The 18,291-nt window shown below is 40.2% G+C and overlaps 1 protein-coding gene across 1 annotated transcript; it reads right to left on the reverse strand.

The window, feature by feature from the left end:
* Nucleotides 1-317: 317 nt before the first annotated feature.
* numa1 (nuclear mitotic apparatus protein 1) lies at nt 318-16,546 on the reverse strand (the record flags this gene model as incomplete). The annotated part of the gene is made up of 24 exons (XM_080505777.1): nt 318-433; nt 1,121-1,438; nt 1,551-1,652; nt 2,094-2,354; nt 2,508-2,644; nt 3,133-3,331; nt 3,443-3,548; nt 4,072-4,212; nt 4,541-4,728; nt 4,854-5,063; nt 5,187-6,641; nt 7,179-8,681; nt 9,219-10,874; nt 11,003-11,116; nt 11,963-12,103; nt 12,414-12,531; nt 13,683-13,794; nt 14,320-14,459; nt 14,890-15,046; nt 15,188-15,281; nt 15,370-15,444; nt 15,517-15,605; nt 16,354-16,393; nt 16,508-16,546. The coding sequence occupies 24 exons, from the start codon at nt 16,544-16,546 to the stop codon at nt 410-412; spliced, it is 7,419 nt and encodes a 2,472-aa protein (XP_080361903.1). The 3' UTR covers nt 318-409.
* Between the last annotated feature and the right edge of the window lie 1,745 nt (nt 16,547-18,291).

An 18,291-nucleotide genomic window follows, 5' to 3' on the forward strand; every position in this document is an offset into this window, starting at 1 on the left:
CCTGTGATGGACTGGTAAACTGTCCAGGACACACACGGCCTTCACCCACAGTCAGCTGGTTTTGACTCAAGGCTGCAGCGACTCAGAATTGGATAAAGGCGTCCAGACCATGAGTCGTCATTTGAAAGACTGGGCCGCCACATTCTCAAGTTTCATCAAAACCACCTCAAATGTTAAACTCTTCGATGAAAACTGTCTAAAACACACCACCAGATCCCACCATCTGATCGGTTCAGCCAATTGTTGCCTGTGTGTCAGGAAGAGGAATCAATCCAATGGGCTTTGCCAAAATGGTATTAAAAAAACAAACATTTATTAACAGACATAAAAATATAATACAAGAAAAGATTGGAAAATGAAAAAAGTAAAACTGATTAAAACAAGCAGAACTGCTCAAATCAATTATTTCTTAAACTTTCATCCGGCGCATCATCTGTAAGAAAGAACAGAAACAACGGGATGGATTTAGTGCTCATAGAGGAACATACTTCACACATGAAGACAGAACTTTGACAGCTGAAGCGTCGTTAGTGCCGAATCTGAGAGAAACGTGAACACCCACCAAGTTATTTAGAAAGATGACACCGTGTGTTGTCATGCTATAATGTGAGCCACCAACCAGCCTTTGAGGAATATAAAACCCACACGTTACCTGAGATGGGGCTCTTTTAAAGTAAAATTCTCAGACATGATCACTTACGGACTTTTGAATCTGAAAACTGAATAAATTCAGCAGTTACTTGAATGCTACAGAACGAATAACTTGCGTGAATCAATTCACCACCAGACAGTTTTGTTGCACACTACACACAAAACATGACCCGTCTTCAGTAGTTCCGGTGGCCTCCAACACACATGTTCCTTTTATTGGGAGTCTAGTTAAAGTTTTCAATAAAGGCTTGAAATATTATTGTTTGATAAATAATGTGAAAAATATCTTCTATTGTATTACATTATTTTTAAAGATGCTGTTTTGCTATAAATAGAACCATTATTAAAGTTACTGTATCATTTTGATCATCACATGAAACTGTGTGTGTGTGTGTGTGTGTGTGTGTGTGTGTGTGTGTGTGTGTGTGTGTGTGTGTGTGTGTGTGTGTGTGTGTGTGTGTGTGTTTACCTTGCGAGCGCTGGCTGTCAGTCCGGGAGACTTCGCAGACCTGCTGGAAGTTTGAGGAGACTTCCTCACGCCTCTGGTCGCGACCTGCGGTGACTTCAGTCCGTCTCCTCTGCCGGCTCGAGCCACTCCAGCACGAAGATTTCCTGCAGGCTTGTTCTCCTGGCTCTTGTGCATACTGGACTGTGCGGATGACGTCTTGGGCCTTTGGCCTGGGGATTTGCGGGTGGAGCCACGGATTTTGTCCAGCCTTTTTTGTAGGTAGCCTTTTTGCTTGGGCGTGTTGTCGATTACAAACATGGTTGCCGGCTTCTTTTCGGCCTGAAGATGAAAAACAAGTAAGACAGGTAGCGAGGGATTCCAAACACACTTGTGAGCTGATCACCATCAAAATGATTAAACTATCGGAGACGTTGGAGTGTACATTACTCACTGGACTGACTTCAGTGTGAAGGTGAGAGTTGGACCGTCCACTGCTCACGTTCTTGTTTTTGGGAGTGAGCGGACGAGGAAAGCAGCTGGCTCTCATCTTTCTCTTCAGGTGAGAATAGAGACGACAAAACATTCAAGTCAAGAGTCCGTGACAAAACACGACAGGTGCACCTCAAAAGATTTCAGTAGAATGGAAAAGTTCACTCTTTCTATAATTCTATTCACTCTGAATCAATTTAGATTGAGTGCACAAAGTGAAGATGATCAGATTCCTTAGACATCACATTTGATGGCAGTTATTACGATTGCAAAGCTTTTATAGTCTTGAATGTTATGAAGGTAGACATTCCTGACATAATTGAATTTTTTTAAGATTTTTTCTAATCTAAGAGTCAACTGAATATCCTATGAAATATTCTTCAACTTTTAGATTATGTGGGTGAAGCACATTTTTCTGTATCAAAAGTGCTCAAAGGTTTGCAAGATTTAGGATCAATTCTGAACATTAAACATTATATTCCTGAGGCTACAACTGCAAACCAACCTCAGGTGAAGTTTGAGGCACAGACAGCGTAGATGAAAAGAACTTCCGGTCTTTTGTTGGCAGCTGTCCCGGCATCAAGGACAGCCGGTGGGACCGAGTCCCGGCTGAAACGCCCGCCTGTCCGAGCATCAGGGAGTGGCGATGAGAAACAAGGGAGTCCTGCAGCTGGCCCGGCATCATAGACGCCCGGCGGATCGTCTCGGATGGGTCACCCGTACGCAGCTCTTCATCCGTGAATACGAAGGCACTGTTTCGGCTGGGCTGAAGGAGCGGATATATACTAATCATCTTCGAACGCTGCCGTCATCGTTTAAACATCGGCTTCTTCACTGCTCATTGTATTAGTTACTCGTTTGATGTGAATAAATGCATGTCAAAGTGTATATAGGCGACCAAACGTTGGTGATCGTTTACCTCGCACTCCACAGGATAGCTGCTCTTCAGATGAGGAAGACAGGCCTTGTTCCTCGCTTGGAGCTCAGCAATCCTCAACCAGTCATCAGGGGCACCGTCATCCTCGCCCTCTCCCACAGCACAGAATGTGCTGGCACCTGACACAAGCAAAAGTAGAATTTTTTTTTTAGATAAAATCACACATTCACCTCAACTGGTGACTACATAGCACCGTAAAACTGCAAAACAACCTGGACTCTAAATATGGCAAATGCTTAACAAGTGGCGCAGCACTTTGTACACAAATGCTGATCAAATAAATGTGTCGCTGCAGTGAAGAAAGCTCCTGAATTCTGCTGCATGACGTTTGTGAAAATGTTATGGTCTCCTGTACAGAGAGATTTTATGTCACCGTCATGATGTGATTAAAGGAGGTGGACTAATGGAGTTGTGGCAAAAATAAAATAAAGCATGTAATTATAACTTGTTTTCAACTTGGTTACAACAGTTGTTGAACAACAGTCATACTGTTATGTTAAAATGTCAGACGGGTTCGATTCAGATTTTTCTTCATGACCGATGGCTTTGAGTAAGAGCCAAGGACGTCGATACTTTGATTCCAAACAAGCGAGAGATATGGCCTTACTCTGGCAATGAATTGTGCTCCGTCTGTACCCTGGAAAGCCAATGAGCTGGTCGCTAGCAGCGTTGGTCTTTTTAGCAGGGGTTTCAAACAGTTCCTTTGATATAAACTGCGAAGAGTGAGCAGAGGGGAGGTTTGGCTGCGAGCGGGCTGGAGCCAGGCTGTGGAAACTCTCGTCGTCATCACTGCCGCCAGGGGTTTTCTGTCGATCAGAACAGTCAGTCAGAACTGAACTATACTCTGCTCGCTTCTCAAAGCATTTTAAATTTACTTCGAATTGTGAGTCATGGTGAACAAAGCAGATTCTGCTCACTTTGGTCAAAGTGATGTTTATCACTTGTGTGGTCCTGCGTCGTTTGACAGATGAAGTTGGATTTCTCCGGACTGAATCCACCTCACCGTCCTGCTCTGCACTGGGTCTGTGTAAAGAATGTTGAAATAAAAAGGACGACAATAACAACATGATAAAACAAACAAAAAAAAGCTGCCAATGAATAAATGAATAAAGTAGAGCAGTATGAAGAAATCACTGGACAGTTGTCCAACTTTGGTCTGAATTTTCTAATAAACTATTAGAAATGACTGTCTAATTTGACTGCAGTTGTGGAACTAGTGTTGTTGAATGCATATAGAAAAAAAAATGCACATTTAACCAGCTATTAGCAATAAATAGGTATATTTCAATCAATGAGCTTCAAATAGTTTGAAAAGCTTCACACATATCCAAGTTCTGGTGGGGTCAATATTAGAAATCAGCCAATTCAACGAAGTAAAAACTCAAATCTCACAAGAAAACGACAAAAAACCAAGAAATAATTTTCAGCAAAGAAAAGGACATCATTGTAATGTGAAGGACATGTTCCAGTCAAGTTTTGCAATACAAACAAACTGATAATTCAGGAGGTTCCCATTTTATTTCCCTTCAATTGATTCTTTCAATACCTGTTGGTCTTTCTGGTGTTTATGGGTGTGAAGTACAGGGTTTCCAGTGATTCAGTCCGTTCAGTCCTGCGTTTCGCTGCCAGGCGCTCTGAGCTGCGAACAAGTGGCGTGCTCGACTCATCTGGCGCAGACAGTTTCCTCCTTAAAAAAAAAAAAACATTCAATAAGTCCACAGTTAATATTTGCAAGAGATAATGGATAATCTGACAATCAAACTTTACATAGTGGATGGCGAGATATGCATCATTGTGAGGGGAATGAGAACAGGTTGTGTACTATTATGGTGTTTCACCCAAAAAGAAATTATTGTCCATCTGTGAAGACTGAATGTGAACAGTTGTTTTACATTTTTGAATTACACAAAACCAGCCTCTTCAAGATCATAGTTAATTTACCAATCGAGAATGTTTTTTTTTTTCTTTATCGTCAACAAACTTCTTCTGCAGTCAAAGAACAAATTAGTCCTCACTTTATGTTGGGATCGAATTCCAGAGAGCTCTGGTCCAGACTGTCAGAACTTATGCTCCTCTTCTCCAGTGCTGCAGGGCAAACGCCCATATTTTTAATGGTGAATTCAGAATTAGAGATCTCAGTCGCAACGCCACCAGTGGCATGGATCCTATTCTTTGCTCGTAGGGCTTGGTCAGCAAACGCCAGCTAGAAGTAGAAACATAGGGAGAAATTAGGAGCACGTTTATTCTCACAGTGACTTAAGACCTTGCATCAGCGTAGGCTTTCCTGGTGACTGTAATGTTTTCATATTTTAAAGACACAAGACGAACCTGGGCTTCCAAACTGGCAACCTTGTTCAAAAGTCTCTTGTTATTGGTTTCTGCCTCTTCCAGTTCATGCGTCAGTAGCTGTTTTTCAATAACAAAAGCCTTCACTTCACTCTCCTTGACCTCTAAAGAAGTTCGGAGTTGTTCCACTTCTTCTTGGCTTTTCTGGAGAAGTTCCTTTTTCCCATTATAATGACTCACAGCATTCTCCATCTGTGATGTCGTGGAGAAAAAGAAAAATGCATAAGCATTGATCATTCAGACAAGTCAAACACTAAACCATCTAAAATAAAGGGAAAATGTCCTCTTTGGAGAAGACTTAGGGTTCAAACTAACCTGTGTCTTGTAGTGGTTTGCAGCCTCTGTTTTAGTTGCAAGCTGTTCCTGCAGCTCTCTATTACTGTGCTGACTTTTTTCTGCTTTTTCTTTCAGCAATTTGTCCTTCTCCATTTTGAGTTTTTCCAGCTGTTGTTGGAGGACAGACGTCGAACTCTGGGAGGCTATAATCTGTCTCTTCATTGCTTGATTTGCATGAGTCAGTCTGTCATTATCAGAGAGGATGGCTTCAGCGTCTTCTTTTGCTTTTTGCAACAAGTGCTCTTGGGCAGCAACTTGCTCTCTTAACATATTGAGATCTTGGTCACGTGTGGATATGTCGCTCTGCAGAATGTTAACTTGTTGGGCTTTCTCGTGTAGGCGTTGGAGCACCTCCTCCTGTTGAGTATTTTTTTGTTGTTCCTGAGACAAGAGAACGTCCTTTGACTGGACATCTAAGTGAGCCTCTTTTAGACAGCAGTCAAGGGTCTCAACCTCTTTCTTCAAACGCTGAATCTCTTGATTTAGTAAATCGCACTGCTCCAACGCATCGGTCTTCAGGAGAACGATCTGTTCCTCTTTAGCTTGGACCACAGTTTTCATATTCTTCACTTCCTTTTCAGAAGCAGACATTTGTTGCTGCAGATGTTCTCTATGATGAGCATTCTTCTGCTCCTGTGTATTAAGCCTTTCCAACTGATTCTGAACGTCCTCCTCAGCCTTCTTGAGTGAGACACACACATTGTCTAACTGAGTTCTCAGACTTGTGATTTCCTGTTCCTGTACATTACTGTCTTTTTGTAGTGTGACCAGTTGTTCTTCTTTAGCTTGCATTTTTTCCTTCAGACCTCTGATCTCCTCTTCAGATGATTTCATCATGTTTTGAAATGCGTCTTTTTCCTGAGTCATTTCCATTTCTTTTTCAGCCAGCAGGTTATCTTTAGCATGGAGCTGCTCTGTTGCAGTCTTCAGTGATATATTCATGTGTTTTTCTTGATCCTTGAGCATTTGGACCTCTTTCTGAAGGACCCCCGACTTTCTGACGCTCTCAAGCTGTAGTGTATCAACCTCTCCTTGTTTGCTTTGGATCTCCTGCTTCAGCCGAGTCACCTCCTCCTCGAGAAGCGCACTGTTCTGTTGGAGTTCCTCCACCCTCAAGGTGCTTTCCTGCTCCTGCTTGGCTATGAGAGTCTCTTTGGCCTCAACTTGTTGCTTAGCCATCTCCAGGGAACTGGTCATGCTTTTTATTTGTTCATTCAGCCCTTCAAGCTCCTGCTGTAGCAGTTCAGAGTGAGTGGATGTCTCGGTCTTCAGCTGATTCAACTGCTCTTCCTTTGCATGGACCTCCGCATTTAGCCGCTTCACTTCATCTCGAGAGCTCATCACTTGCTTCTGGAGTTCTTCAATATCCAGATTGTTTTTGAATTGCTGGTCAGTGAGCAAACTTTCCTTGGATTTTAATTTCTCTTCAGCAGTCTTCAACGATGAGCTAAGGCAGTCAACATTTTGCTCAAAATTCTGGATCTGTTCACGTAGCTGTTCTACTTGTTCGCAACTTTGATTTTTCAAGACGTTTATTTGTTCCGCTTTAGTCTGGAGCTCCTCTTCCATGCACTTGACCTTCTCTTCGGAAGCAGACAGTTGTTGCTTGAGGCTCTCTCTCTGACAAGCAGATTCCTGCTCTTGTTTTTCAAGAATGTCGAGTTGAATTTGATTGTTGTTCTCAGCTTGTGTGAGAGAGAGCTGCAAATGATTCAGTTGAGATTTTAAATCTTGGATGTCATGCTGTAGCTTATCAGAATGTATGGCACTATCTTTTTGTAAAGTGATCAGCTGTTGTTCTTTGTCCTCAATCTGTTCCTTCAGACCTCTGATCTCCTCTTCAGATGATTTCATCATGTTTTGAAATGTGTCTTTTTCTTGAGTCATTTCCATTTCTTTTTCAGCCAGCAGGTTATCTTTAGCATGGATCTGCTCTGTTGAAGTCTCCAGTGATACATTCACTTGTTCTACTTGATCCTTGAGCATTTGGACCTCTTTCTGAAGGACCTCCGACTTTCTGACGCTCTCAAGCTGTAGTGTATCAACCTCTCCTTGTTTGCTTTGGATCTCCTGCTTCAGCCGAGTCACCTCCTCCTCGAGAAGCGCACTGTGCTGTTGGAGTTCCTCCACCCTCAAGGTGCTTTCCTGCTCCTGCTTGGCTATCAGAGTCTCTTTGGCCTCAACTTGTTGCTTAGCCATCTCCAGGGAACTGGTCATGCTTTTTATTTGTTCATTCAGCCCTTCAAGCTCGTGCTGTAGCAGTTCAGAGTGAGTGGATGTCTCGGTCTTCAGCTGATTCAACTGCTCCTCCTTTGCATGGATCTCCGCATTTAGCCGCTTCACTTCATCTCGAGAGCTCATCACTTGCTTCTGGAGTTCTTCAATATCCAGATTGTTTTTGAATTGCTGGTCAGTGAGCAAACTTTCCTTGGATTTTAATTTCTCCTCAGCAGTCTTCAACGATGAGCTAAGGCAGTCAACATTTTGCTCAAAATTCTGGATCTGTTCACGTAGCTGTTCTACTTGTTCGCAACTTTGATTTTTCAAGACGTTTATTTGTTCCGCTTTAGTCTGGAGCTCCTCTTCCATGCACTTGACCTTATCCTCGGAAGCAGACAGTTGTTGCTTGAGGCTCTCTCTCTGACAAGCAGATTCCTGCTCTTGTTTTTCAAGAATGTCGAGTTGAATTTGATTGTTGTTCTCAGCTTGTGTGAGAGAGAGCTGCAAATGATTCAGTTGAGATTTTAAATCTTGGATGTCATGCTGTAGCTTATCAGAATGTATGGCACTATCTTTTTGTAAAGTGATCAGCTGTTGTTCTTTGTCCTCAATCTGTTCCTTCAGACCTCTGATCTCCTCTTCAGATGATTTCATCATGTTTTGAAATGTGTCTTTTTCTTGAGTCATTTCCATTTCTTTTTCAGCCAGCAGGTTATCTTTAGCATGGATCTGCTCTGTTGAAGTCTCCAGTGATACATTCACTTGTTCTACTTGATCCTTGAGCATTTGGACCTCTTTCTGAAGGACCTCCGACTTTCTGACGCTCTCAAGCTGTAGTGTATCAACCTCTCCTTGTTTGCTTTGGATCTCCTGCTTCAGCCGAGTCACCTCCTCCTCGAGAAGCGCACTGTGCTGTTGGAGTTCCTCCACCCTCAAGGTGCTTTCCTGCTCCTGCTTGGCTATCAGAGTCTCTTTGGCCTCAACTTGTTGCTTAGCCATCTCCAGGGAACTGGTCATGCTTTTTATTTGTTCATTCAGCCCTTCAAGCTCGTGCTGTAGCAGTTCAGAGTGAGTGGATGTCTCGGTCTTCAGCTGATTCAACTGCTCCTCCTTTGCATGGATCTCCGCATTTAGCCGCTTCACTTCATCTCGAGAGCTCATCACTTGCTTCTGGAGTTCTTCAATATCCAGATTGTTTTTGAATTGCTGGTCAGTGAGCAAACTTTCCTTGGATTTTAATTTCTCCTCAGCAGTCTTCAACGATGAGCTAAGGCAGTCAACATTTTGCTCAAAATTCTGGATCTGTTCACGTAGCTGTTCTACTTGTTCGCAACTTTGATTTTTCAAGACGTTTATTTGTTCCGCTTTAGTCTGGAGCTCCTCTTCCATGCACTTGACCTTATCCTCGGAAGCAGACAGTTGTTGCTTGAGGCTCTCTCTCTGACAAGCAGATTCCTGCTCTTGTTTATCAAGAATGTTGAGTTGAATTTGATTGTTGTTCTCAGCTTGTGTGAGAGAGTTCTGCAAATGATTCAGTTGAGATTTTAGATCTTGCATGTCATGCTGTAGCTTATCTGAATGTATGGCACCATCTTTTTGTAAAGTGATCAGCTGTTGTTCTTTATCCTCAATCTGTTCCTTCAGACCTCTGATCTCCTCTTCAGATGATTTCATCATGTTTTGAAATGTGTCTTTTTCCTGAGTCATTTCCATTTCTTTTTCAGCCAGTAGGTTATCTTTAGCATGGATCTGCTCTGTTGCAGTCTCCAGTGATACATTCACTTGTTCTACTTGATCCTTGAGCATTTGGACCTCTTTCTGAAGGACCTCCGACTTTCTGATGCTCTCAAGCTGTAGTGTATCAACCTCTCCTTGTTTGCTTTGGATCTCCTGCTTCAGCCGAGTCACCTCCTCCTCGAGAAGCGCACTGTGCTGTTGGAGTTCCTCCACCCTCAAGGTGCTTTCCTGCTCCTGCTTGGCTATGAGAGTCTCTTTGGCCTCAACTTGTTGCTTAGCCATCTCCAGGGAACTGGTCATGCTTTTTATTTGTTCATTCAGCCCTTCAAGCTCCTGCTGTAGCAGTTCAGAGTGAGTGGATGTCTCGGTCTTCAGCTGATTCAACTGCTCTTCCTTTGCATGAATCTCTGCATTTAGCCGCTTCACTTCATCTCGAGAGCTCATCACTTGCTTCTCAAGTTCCTCAATTTGCTGAATGTTTTGTTGTTGCTGATCGGCGAACAGATTTTGATTCAACTGTAAACTCTCTTCAGCAGACCTCAAAGATGTAGTAAGAAACTCGACATGTTGCTTTAAATCCTGTGTCTCTTGACATTTTTGTTTGGCTTGCTCTGAATTTTGATTTTTCAGCAAATTCATTTGTTGTTCTTTAGTCTGGATCTCCTCCTTCATGTTCTTCACCAGCTCTTCAGATGCTGCAAGCTGTTGCTGCAGAAGCGCTCTCTGATGAGCACTTTCCAGCTGCTGTGTTGCAAGCGTGCCCTCTTGAGCCACGACATGCTCATTGGCTTGTTTAAGTGAGTCATTTAGACTTGTTAGCTGGATTTTTAGACCTTCAACCTCTTGCTGCAGAGATTCACTTTGTTGACAGCTCTCAGACTTAAGTATAGCAAGCTCATTATGTTTGGCCTTTATTTCTGTGTCAAGTTTTTCCACCTCTTTTTCATATGTCACAACCTGTTCTTGAAGGGCCTCCCTTTGTTTGCCATGTTCTTGCTGGCTTTTCACCAGTAGATCTTGCCTCAGTTGGATTTGGTGCTCAGCCTGTTTCAAAGATGAGCTCAGATCGTCCAGTTGGACAGTGAGAGCCACAATTTTGTTTCCAAGGCTCTCTTGCTCAAGAGATTTCTCCAAGAGTAAAGTGGTGAGAGCTTGTTCTTTAGTCTGAATTTCACTTTTGGTTTTTAGACTTTCATTTGCAAGCATGTCTATTTCTTCTTTGAGATGATTAATTTGTTGGTCCTTATCAGCCGCTTCAGAAATAGCCACAGCTAACTTTGTCTCAAGCGCTTTCACCTTTTCTTCAGTTTGATGCAACAGGTCTTCCTTTTCTTTCTTAATATCCTTGAGCTGTTCAATTTCCTGGTTACAATCAGAAATATGCTGCTGAAGTCTGGCTATTTCCTCTGATTTTTGCTTTTCAAGCTGCTCCAGTTCAAACATGAGGCGCCGGATCTCCTGCTGAAGAACGGCCTGCTCTTCAGTTAGCTCCTTTTGCAGCTTGTTGTACATTTCATCTTTGGCTTGGATTATATCCTGAGTGTGGGATTTTTCTTTATTCAAGAGGTCCTTGTGTTCTGCAATTTCTTGTTGGAGCTCCAATAACTGCTGACTTTTATCTTGGATTTCTACCTCTGCCTTTTTGAGGGAGAGTCTCGTACTCTCCAGCTCATGCTTCAGACAACTGATTTCTGACTCCAAACTTGCTCTCTGGCAATATCGAAAGAAAACACAATTAGTAACCATCAAGTGAGAGAATGATCAAATCGATAGTTCTGAACACAGAGAATTAAAATGAGCTTTTGGTAATAATATTTTTTTTTAAAAGGAGACCTTACTTCCATTATAGGGCCCATGTTCTCTCCTGTCTCCTCCTGAGTGGCCTTGCTCATTTGATCCTCCAAACAGGAAATCTTTCCTTGAAGGATTTGAATTCGCTCAGCAAGTAGCTCCTGAGAAAGCACAAGGGAAACAGCACATTATATTCAAATTCGAATGTCAAAAACAAATCAGGGTCAATACATGACAGTGACATGAATACTCAACCAAACTCTGATAACATTAGTTTACATATGCCCCCCTTGAAAGTGATTAAAAACCTTGTTTTCAAATCCCCCAAATGAAAAGCAAACATACAAAAGCTCAACAACATTGCTGGAGATTATGTGGGCAAATGGAACCAAATCACACACATATTCTGGTCCTCTGCAAAAACACAACCTTTCTGAGTGATAATAGAGGACATTCTTACTATGGAAAAGCTTGCGTATAAGGTGAGAACACAACAATTCATCTTCACAAGAAAGTGGGACAAATGGCTCATTAACAGCAGAAAACGATAAACAAAAGAGACTTGATAACGACTCATAATTTCAAGAGAACTGATCTACCCGACATTCCCAAAATATTTGCTGAATGACTGTTTTGACATTTGTTTTTGTTTTGCTTCTGTAAATCCAATCTCATGATTTTTGCCTAGTGTACAGTTGAACGACAACAAAATAAGCCTTTTTATATTTCTGTTTATTCTTTTGAATTGTTGTATTCTTATTTGTAGTTTTTTTATGTGTTTGTAGTTTTTAATCTGTTTAAATTTTTATTTTATGGTTTTTTTAGTGTTTAGTGTTTTAGTGTTGTTTATTTATTTTTTTGGTGTTGGTTTTTTTTTTTTTTTATGTGCAGTCACATGTGCAGCACTTTGGGAACACGTTGTTGTTAAAATGTGCTATATAAATAAAAGTGGATTGGAACGACAACAAAATAAAAAACTGATATTGAAAATCTACCATATAACCTACCTTTTGAGCCGTTGCTTGAGTGAGTTCTGACTGGAAGTGGCTCGTTTTATTAGACCACTCCTCCTGTGCAGATGCTTGCGTTTCTGTCAGCCTCCCAACTTCTGCTTCAAAAATGACCAGCTGTGAACACAGCGTTTTCATCTGAGAAAGAAATTAAAGTGTTTGTCATATTTGTTTGGCTGAAGGTTTCAAACAACAGTCTACGTGAATCCTTGGACATTTGAACAGAAAAGAAAAAAAGCTGAAATAAAAGCGAATGCGCAATATCTAAAAGATGAGCAGAGAAAACAGATGTGAAAGGTTTACGAAAGCAATAAAGAGCAGAGTTAAGGAACGATATCTGAATGAAAATGATTTTTAACATGAGGACAAAATAATGGCTATATGGCAAGAAGAATTTATTTTTAAACACGAAATTCAATCAAAAAGAAATGTCGACTTGTGTTAATACCTGAGAAGAGAGCGATCCATTTTCATCTGCGAGCTCGTCCACCTTGTGCTCCATGAGTGAGGATGTGTTCTTCAGATCTTTATTTTCCTTCAACATCTCCTTGAGACGCATCTGCAACCTAAGATCAACAACATGTCTTCGAACTATTATACTATTTGTCATTTAACTGTGTGTTCAAGTACAAATGCGAGGAATGACTGTAAATATTGTATATTACTAAACCACTTTAAAGTTTACCAGTGTGGCACTATTAATCTGTGCAAGAAAGAGCCAGTTGCAAGCAGATTTTGGAGAATAGCCAGGTGTCGACCGGAATTAACCATGTTTCAGGAAATGCAAAACACGATTCCACACAAGAGTTTTGGTGGTGGTTACAGGTAATTTAATGATGACACTCTACAAGTCACAAACCAGGTCTTGCGTTTGGATTTTGAACCAAGTGAGGTATAAATCGAGACGAGAATTACTCATGGACAAGCACTTGAAGACTTGTTGAGGTGCAGTTCGGTTTGAGACAAACACATACAGCTTCCGAATCAATGCAGCAGAGAAAACACAAGATTTGTTGCAAGAGGAGCGGTTGCATTTATTTGCCAGCAAAATGCCTCTCAAGACAGTTCCTGTCTCTTGGAACAGTGAACCTCTTTTCGTCAGAGCTCCCTAAGGCTCTGGACCACCTTTCTGCTTTCGAATTATCTCGGACATTACAGTGAAGCCAAACGCTGGCAGACATGCCCGTCACATCAACGTAGAAAAGCAGGAGCCTTCAGAAGAAAAGCAATGGATCGTTTTCCCAGGACTGCTTGGGATTCTATAAAGTGTTTTATCATAGTTTTCCTTAACATGTGCAATCCTGGACCCTGGGTCCTCTACTCTACAACATGCTGCTGCTATTCACCATTTCAGACACGAGTCTATCAAACAAACACACATAGCTCTGGAACAGACAGGACACTATTCTACACTTCTGAAGACCATTGTCGAACACAGAATCGATCACTTCTCATCTAAACAATTAAAACCATGGATGAAAGCAGTCAAGTCTTGCAATGTACACTCGGGTATTTTCGGACATCAGCCAAGCAAACAATTAAATTGACAACCATAATTATTCCACAGTCAGTTGTGAGAAGGAGCCTTACTTAATTCGGTAGAAGTGCACTTAAAGTATTCAACATGTGAAATGCATTAAAAATATGATGCATTTTGGTTATAGCACATCACGTACATGTTATACTGGATTGGATTTTTGAGTGCAAGGTTACTTACGTGTCATTCTTGGTCTCAAGTTCATTGATTTGTTGCCTGATAATTTGCTCCTGATCCCCCTGTTGTTCTTTCATCTTATCGAGGCGATACTGCAACTGGTTTATAAGAGACTCTGGTTGTGGGGGAAATCAAAGCACAGATGGGGCAAAGTTAACCTTGAAAAATAATAACACCAGTAACATGACAATATAACGCAAAGACATAAATCACAGGGCAGAGAACATCAATACACACCTATGAAAAAAGAAAAATGCAATATCTGTCCAAACATCAACAAAACCACATTTCTTTTAGATCCATTTCCAGGAGAAATAATCCATACTGTGCTTGCAGACCTTCAGGAATTACGCAAGTCTAATAGAAATTCATCTGTAGCACAACAGACATCTCCTATGCACCAACAGTGCAGCTTTGGATAACAGTACAAACTGAAGGGGTAGTGTAATGCACAAAACTGTCAAACTTGCACATGCCCAATGCCTCAAATTAGATAAATACAAGAAATACAGTATTATTTAAATAAAATAAATAAGCAATAAAACAAAAGAACCTCAAAGTGTCAGCCATGTGTGGTATGCGTTAGCCTGTTTTCCTTGAACAGAATTCAACACAGAGTGCTTTAAAGACATGGTACTACCTCTCTGTGTAATGAGCGCAAGCTTGTTGGCCAGTTCCCTCTCCAAACCATCTCGGTAGTCTCTCTCCATTATTATCTGTCGTTTCATCTTCCTGATCTGAAACTTTGGAGTGTTCATTATATCCTCCAATGGGGACTTGCTGAAAGAAGAAGGAAAAAAAGAAAAGCAAGGTAAAATAACCTGTAATCAGAAGATTTTATATAAATTAGTGTGTATTTTATGGGCTTATGGACTATATGTAAGGATATAAAAAGCTATATCTGTGAATGCAAGTGAAGAAGAGATTTTTTTTTTTTTTTTTTTTAATATGTGCCCAGGTTCAATGCCAACTTTTCATTATAAGTATCACATTGTGGTCTGATCATTTGACCCATTTAAGAAGAAATGATAGCTTACTAAATTATTTAGAAATACCCAAAATGTTCTTACCAATTAACTAATATTTTATATATGTTAACAAAGCATCACTTTTAGCATTCAACATTGGATTGAACATTGCCCGTCTTGGTGAATTTTTCCATAAATAATGACATGCATGTAGTAGATTCATATTCATTCTTTGCCAATACCTGATTGAAGAAGAAGCCACGGTTTCCGTTTCCAGAAAGGTGACCCTTTGTGACCGGTGGGCGACGGGAGAATCTTCCCAGAGTGAGGAGACGGTCGACACACTTGAAGGTGAGCTGGTTTCTGTTTGCTCAAATACATCCCGGGAGCATGGAATATCTAAGAGGGAATTTACAATTTGTATGTTGAATCCAAACTATAAAAAAACAACGTTGCATGCATGTAACTCTATATCTTTGGGCATGGTAAATAATCACTTTAAATTTTCCGTAAAGTTTAAATTTAACAAATACGACTTACATTTCTTTGCCAAGTAGGCATCCAGTCCATTGCTGAGATAAACACAGTCCTCATTCTCCATCAGAAATGAACTAGTGAGATGTGCTAGTTCTTTCTAAGAGAAGGAGAAGACACATGGGCATCAAATTCAACGACGGCACAATATCAGTACCACTAAGACAGACCATAAGCTCTCTGCTTACCTCTACATTGCAATCCAGTGTCTTCAGCGTGCAGCGGTCATTCATCATGTCATAATAGAGGAGCAGCAACAGTACCTGGTGGTTTTACCAAATTATTGCACTCAGTCTTTGTGAATTTAAATGTTTTTGCGTTATTTTGCTTTGTACCTTTGCAATCTCCACCGACAGGTTGTGGCCATCTCTGATGTCGTTCCAAGATACGGATGTGCCACTGGCTGCGCTGAATCTGCAGTCCCCTAATAGAGAAGGAGCCCAAACAAACACAGGTTAACCAGTACTTGGTGGCAATATTCAACATCTGACTGGAAGATATTTTTAACAGTCATGAGAAAAGTGGTTCTGAATGTGTGTTATTAAACTGTCATCAGTCCCTGGCATAAAAATTTAAATGGAGCACATTATTGAACTGCACCCAACATTGATGCAGGGTGTGGTTGATGATGTGGAGGAAAGTTATCAAAAGTTAAAAAAAAAAAAAAAAACTAAGAAATTGACAACCTTGAAGACACATAGCATTTTGGTGTTATGAACACATTCTGATGACAAATTAGTCAGCATAGTTTAAATACAAGGAAAATGAAAAACTAAGCTACATTTTAGTTACAAAACTGAGATCAAAGTGCAAAGTCCATTTCTAAACATGGCAAATAACTCCAATCTAAAACACAGATGGAGAATGTATCATATATTGTCAGAAATATTTGATAAGTCAGAGGTACTTACTTTCAATAAAGTTTGCAACAAGTAAGTACCGATCATCAGGGGAATTATTCAAGCAAGAGGGTTCCTTTTTCCTAAAATAAATAAATAAATAAATAAAACAGTGATTATTAAGAACATTGACTTTCAGTAAAAACCCAATACCCAGTTACAGTCCATCAACCTTGAATTTGCTCATTCAAAACAAACAGAAAAAGCAACACATTGCTTCTACTCACATCATACAAACAAGTTTCTGCAAGATTGTCCCATCCTGCAAGTCACTTATGTTTATCTCTCGGTCGGACAGATTTATATTGTTGACCTGCAAAAACAGAAAATTAAAAAAGAATGCAAGGCACATACATATATAACTGTCGAGCTGACCAAAGTTAGTAAACACGTTTACACAGAATCAATGACGCTACGATCCACTCACCCACTCGAGAAGGGCTTTAACACTCAAGTTGGTGGTCATCTTGGATGACACGAGGTGTTTTTAACCTGAAATCCAAATCAGTTGAATCCAAATCAGATTATTTCAGTTTACAACAGCCTGTGGGGTCAAGATCTCGAATGAACTTTACAGGTCCGGCATTTTCTCTACGCTTGTGTCGTTGAGCCAGAATTGCCAATAGCCAATAGCGTGACTTCAGCAAAGACTCTTACCGTCCAAAACCGACTCCAGCCACTTTTCCTCGTGGTGTAATGTATTCGTTCTCCTTGAAAAAGTACAGTTCACCGTCCTGTCTGCAGTCCCTGAGCTGATATCCACAGGACTTAACAGCTCTGTGAAATCAAACCGATTTCAAATCAAGGAAGTAACGTCAGACTAACCAATCGGCTTTCACGTATCAACGCGTCTGTGAACTGACGAAGCTTATTGGTCCGCCAGGCGTTTGAAATCTTTCTGACGTCATGACGCAGTGTTTTAAAAGCGCCTCTTGTTTGTTTGGGTTTTTTCCCCAACTTTTCCACGTCTTGTCTTGACTTGATCGAGATGGTTTCTCTTCCTTCAAGTTTTCAATAATTCTTTTTCATATTTATATTTCTGTTTTGTTGTTTGTTTTCCATTTTTGTTTTCAGTTGTTTTCTCTTTTCAGGTTTTTCTTTTCCAACTCCATTTTTTTTTCATTTTAAATTTTTTTGTGAAACAGCATATTATGTGGTTCATACTTAAATTATTACAAACTGAAAAAACCCCATCCATTTCAAAGTCAACATGAGCCATTTTACTGTATTTAGAGAAAAGTTACTTAAGAATAAGCCTAATGTGCTGTAAATTGTTTCTTCCCATTTACACAACAATACATACGAGTTGCTGTGTTTTTGTCTATTTTGATCACTTTTTTACTCTTTATAGAACTGGAAAATTGGTGTTGTTCTCCATCTTTTATCATTTTTATTTAAACACTATTAACAATTTCATCTACATTTTATTGGAGAATCATAAACCTGGAGGTTGAGCATAAAATAAAGGCAGAGTATTGTTAAAGGGGGAGTTATTAATCTTATGCCACTTATCATCTGTATGGAGTGTTTTTCAAATTCAAGTTTATTGTCACATGCATTCCAGTGCAGTCCATCACTTAGCAATGGAACATGATATGACCTTGCATTTTCTCAGCAATTTTTTTTTTTCCAATCGACAAAAAAAATATAATCAATCATTTGAAAAGACAAAACTGAAACAAAGTGAAAATGGTACAGTGAAGTGTGAGGCTGGCAAAATAAACCACAACAGGCAGAGTTTAAAATCTATTAAACTTTTATGTAATAACTATTGTCAGTGGAATGGAAGTAAAAATATTTTTTCTTTCGTATATGTATGTATACATTTTTAACTTATCACTGTGGCTCAAGAATACTTTTGAAATATTTTCTTTCTCACCATTTCCATTTATTCGTCACAATTCTAAAATGTCATTTTAAGTGTTTGAATTCCGGGAGCACAAATGGGTATACACATGGCTGATTTCAGTGCAATTGTTGATTGTGTGTGAATTGATTTTTCATCAATTATCAGTAAGAACTTACATCCCATGACAAAAAAATGCTCATCAAGAACAATAGTAGTTTTTCCCCTTCATAGATGCTTTTGCATGTCCGGGAATCTTGTGATTTTCTTCGCACCTTGGCTGAGATCAACAGACTTCAGTACCATGATCAACACTCAAGAGTGTGAACATCCATATTTATTTAGCAAGACATGGTTGTTTTGTT

The sequence above is a fragment of the Blennius ocellaris genome (assembly GCF_963422515.1).
Source record: "Blennius ocellaris genome assembly, chromosome: 2".
Classification (NCBI taxonomy): domain Eukaryota; kingdom Metazoa; phylum Chordata; class Actinopteri; order Blenniiformes; family Blenniidae; genus Blennius; species Blennius ocellaris.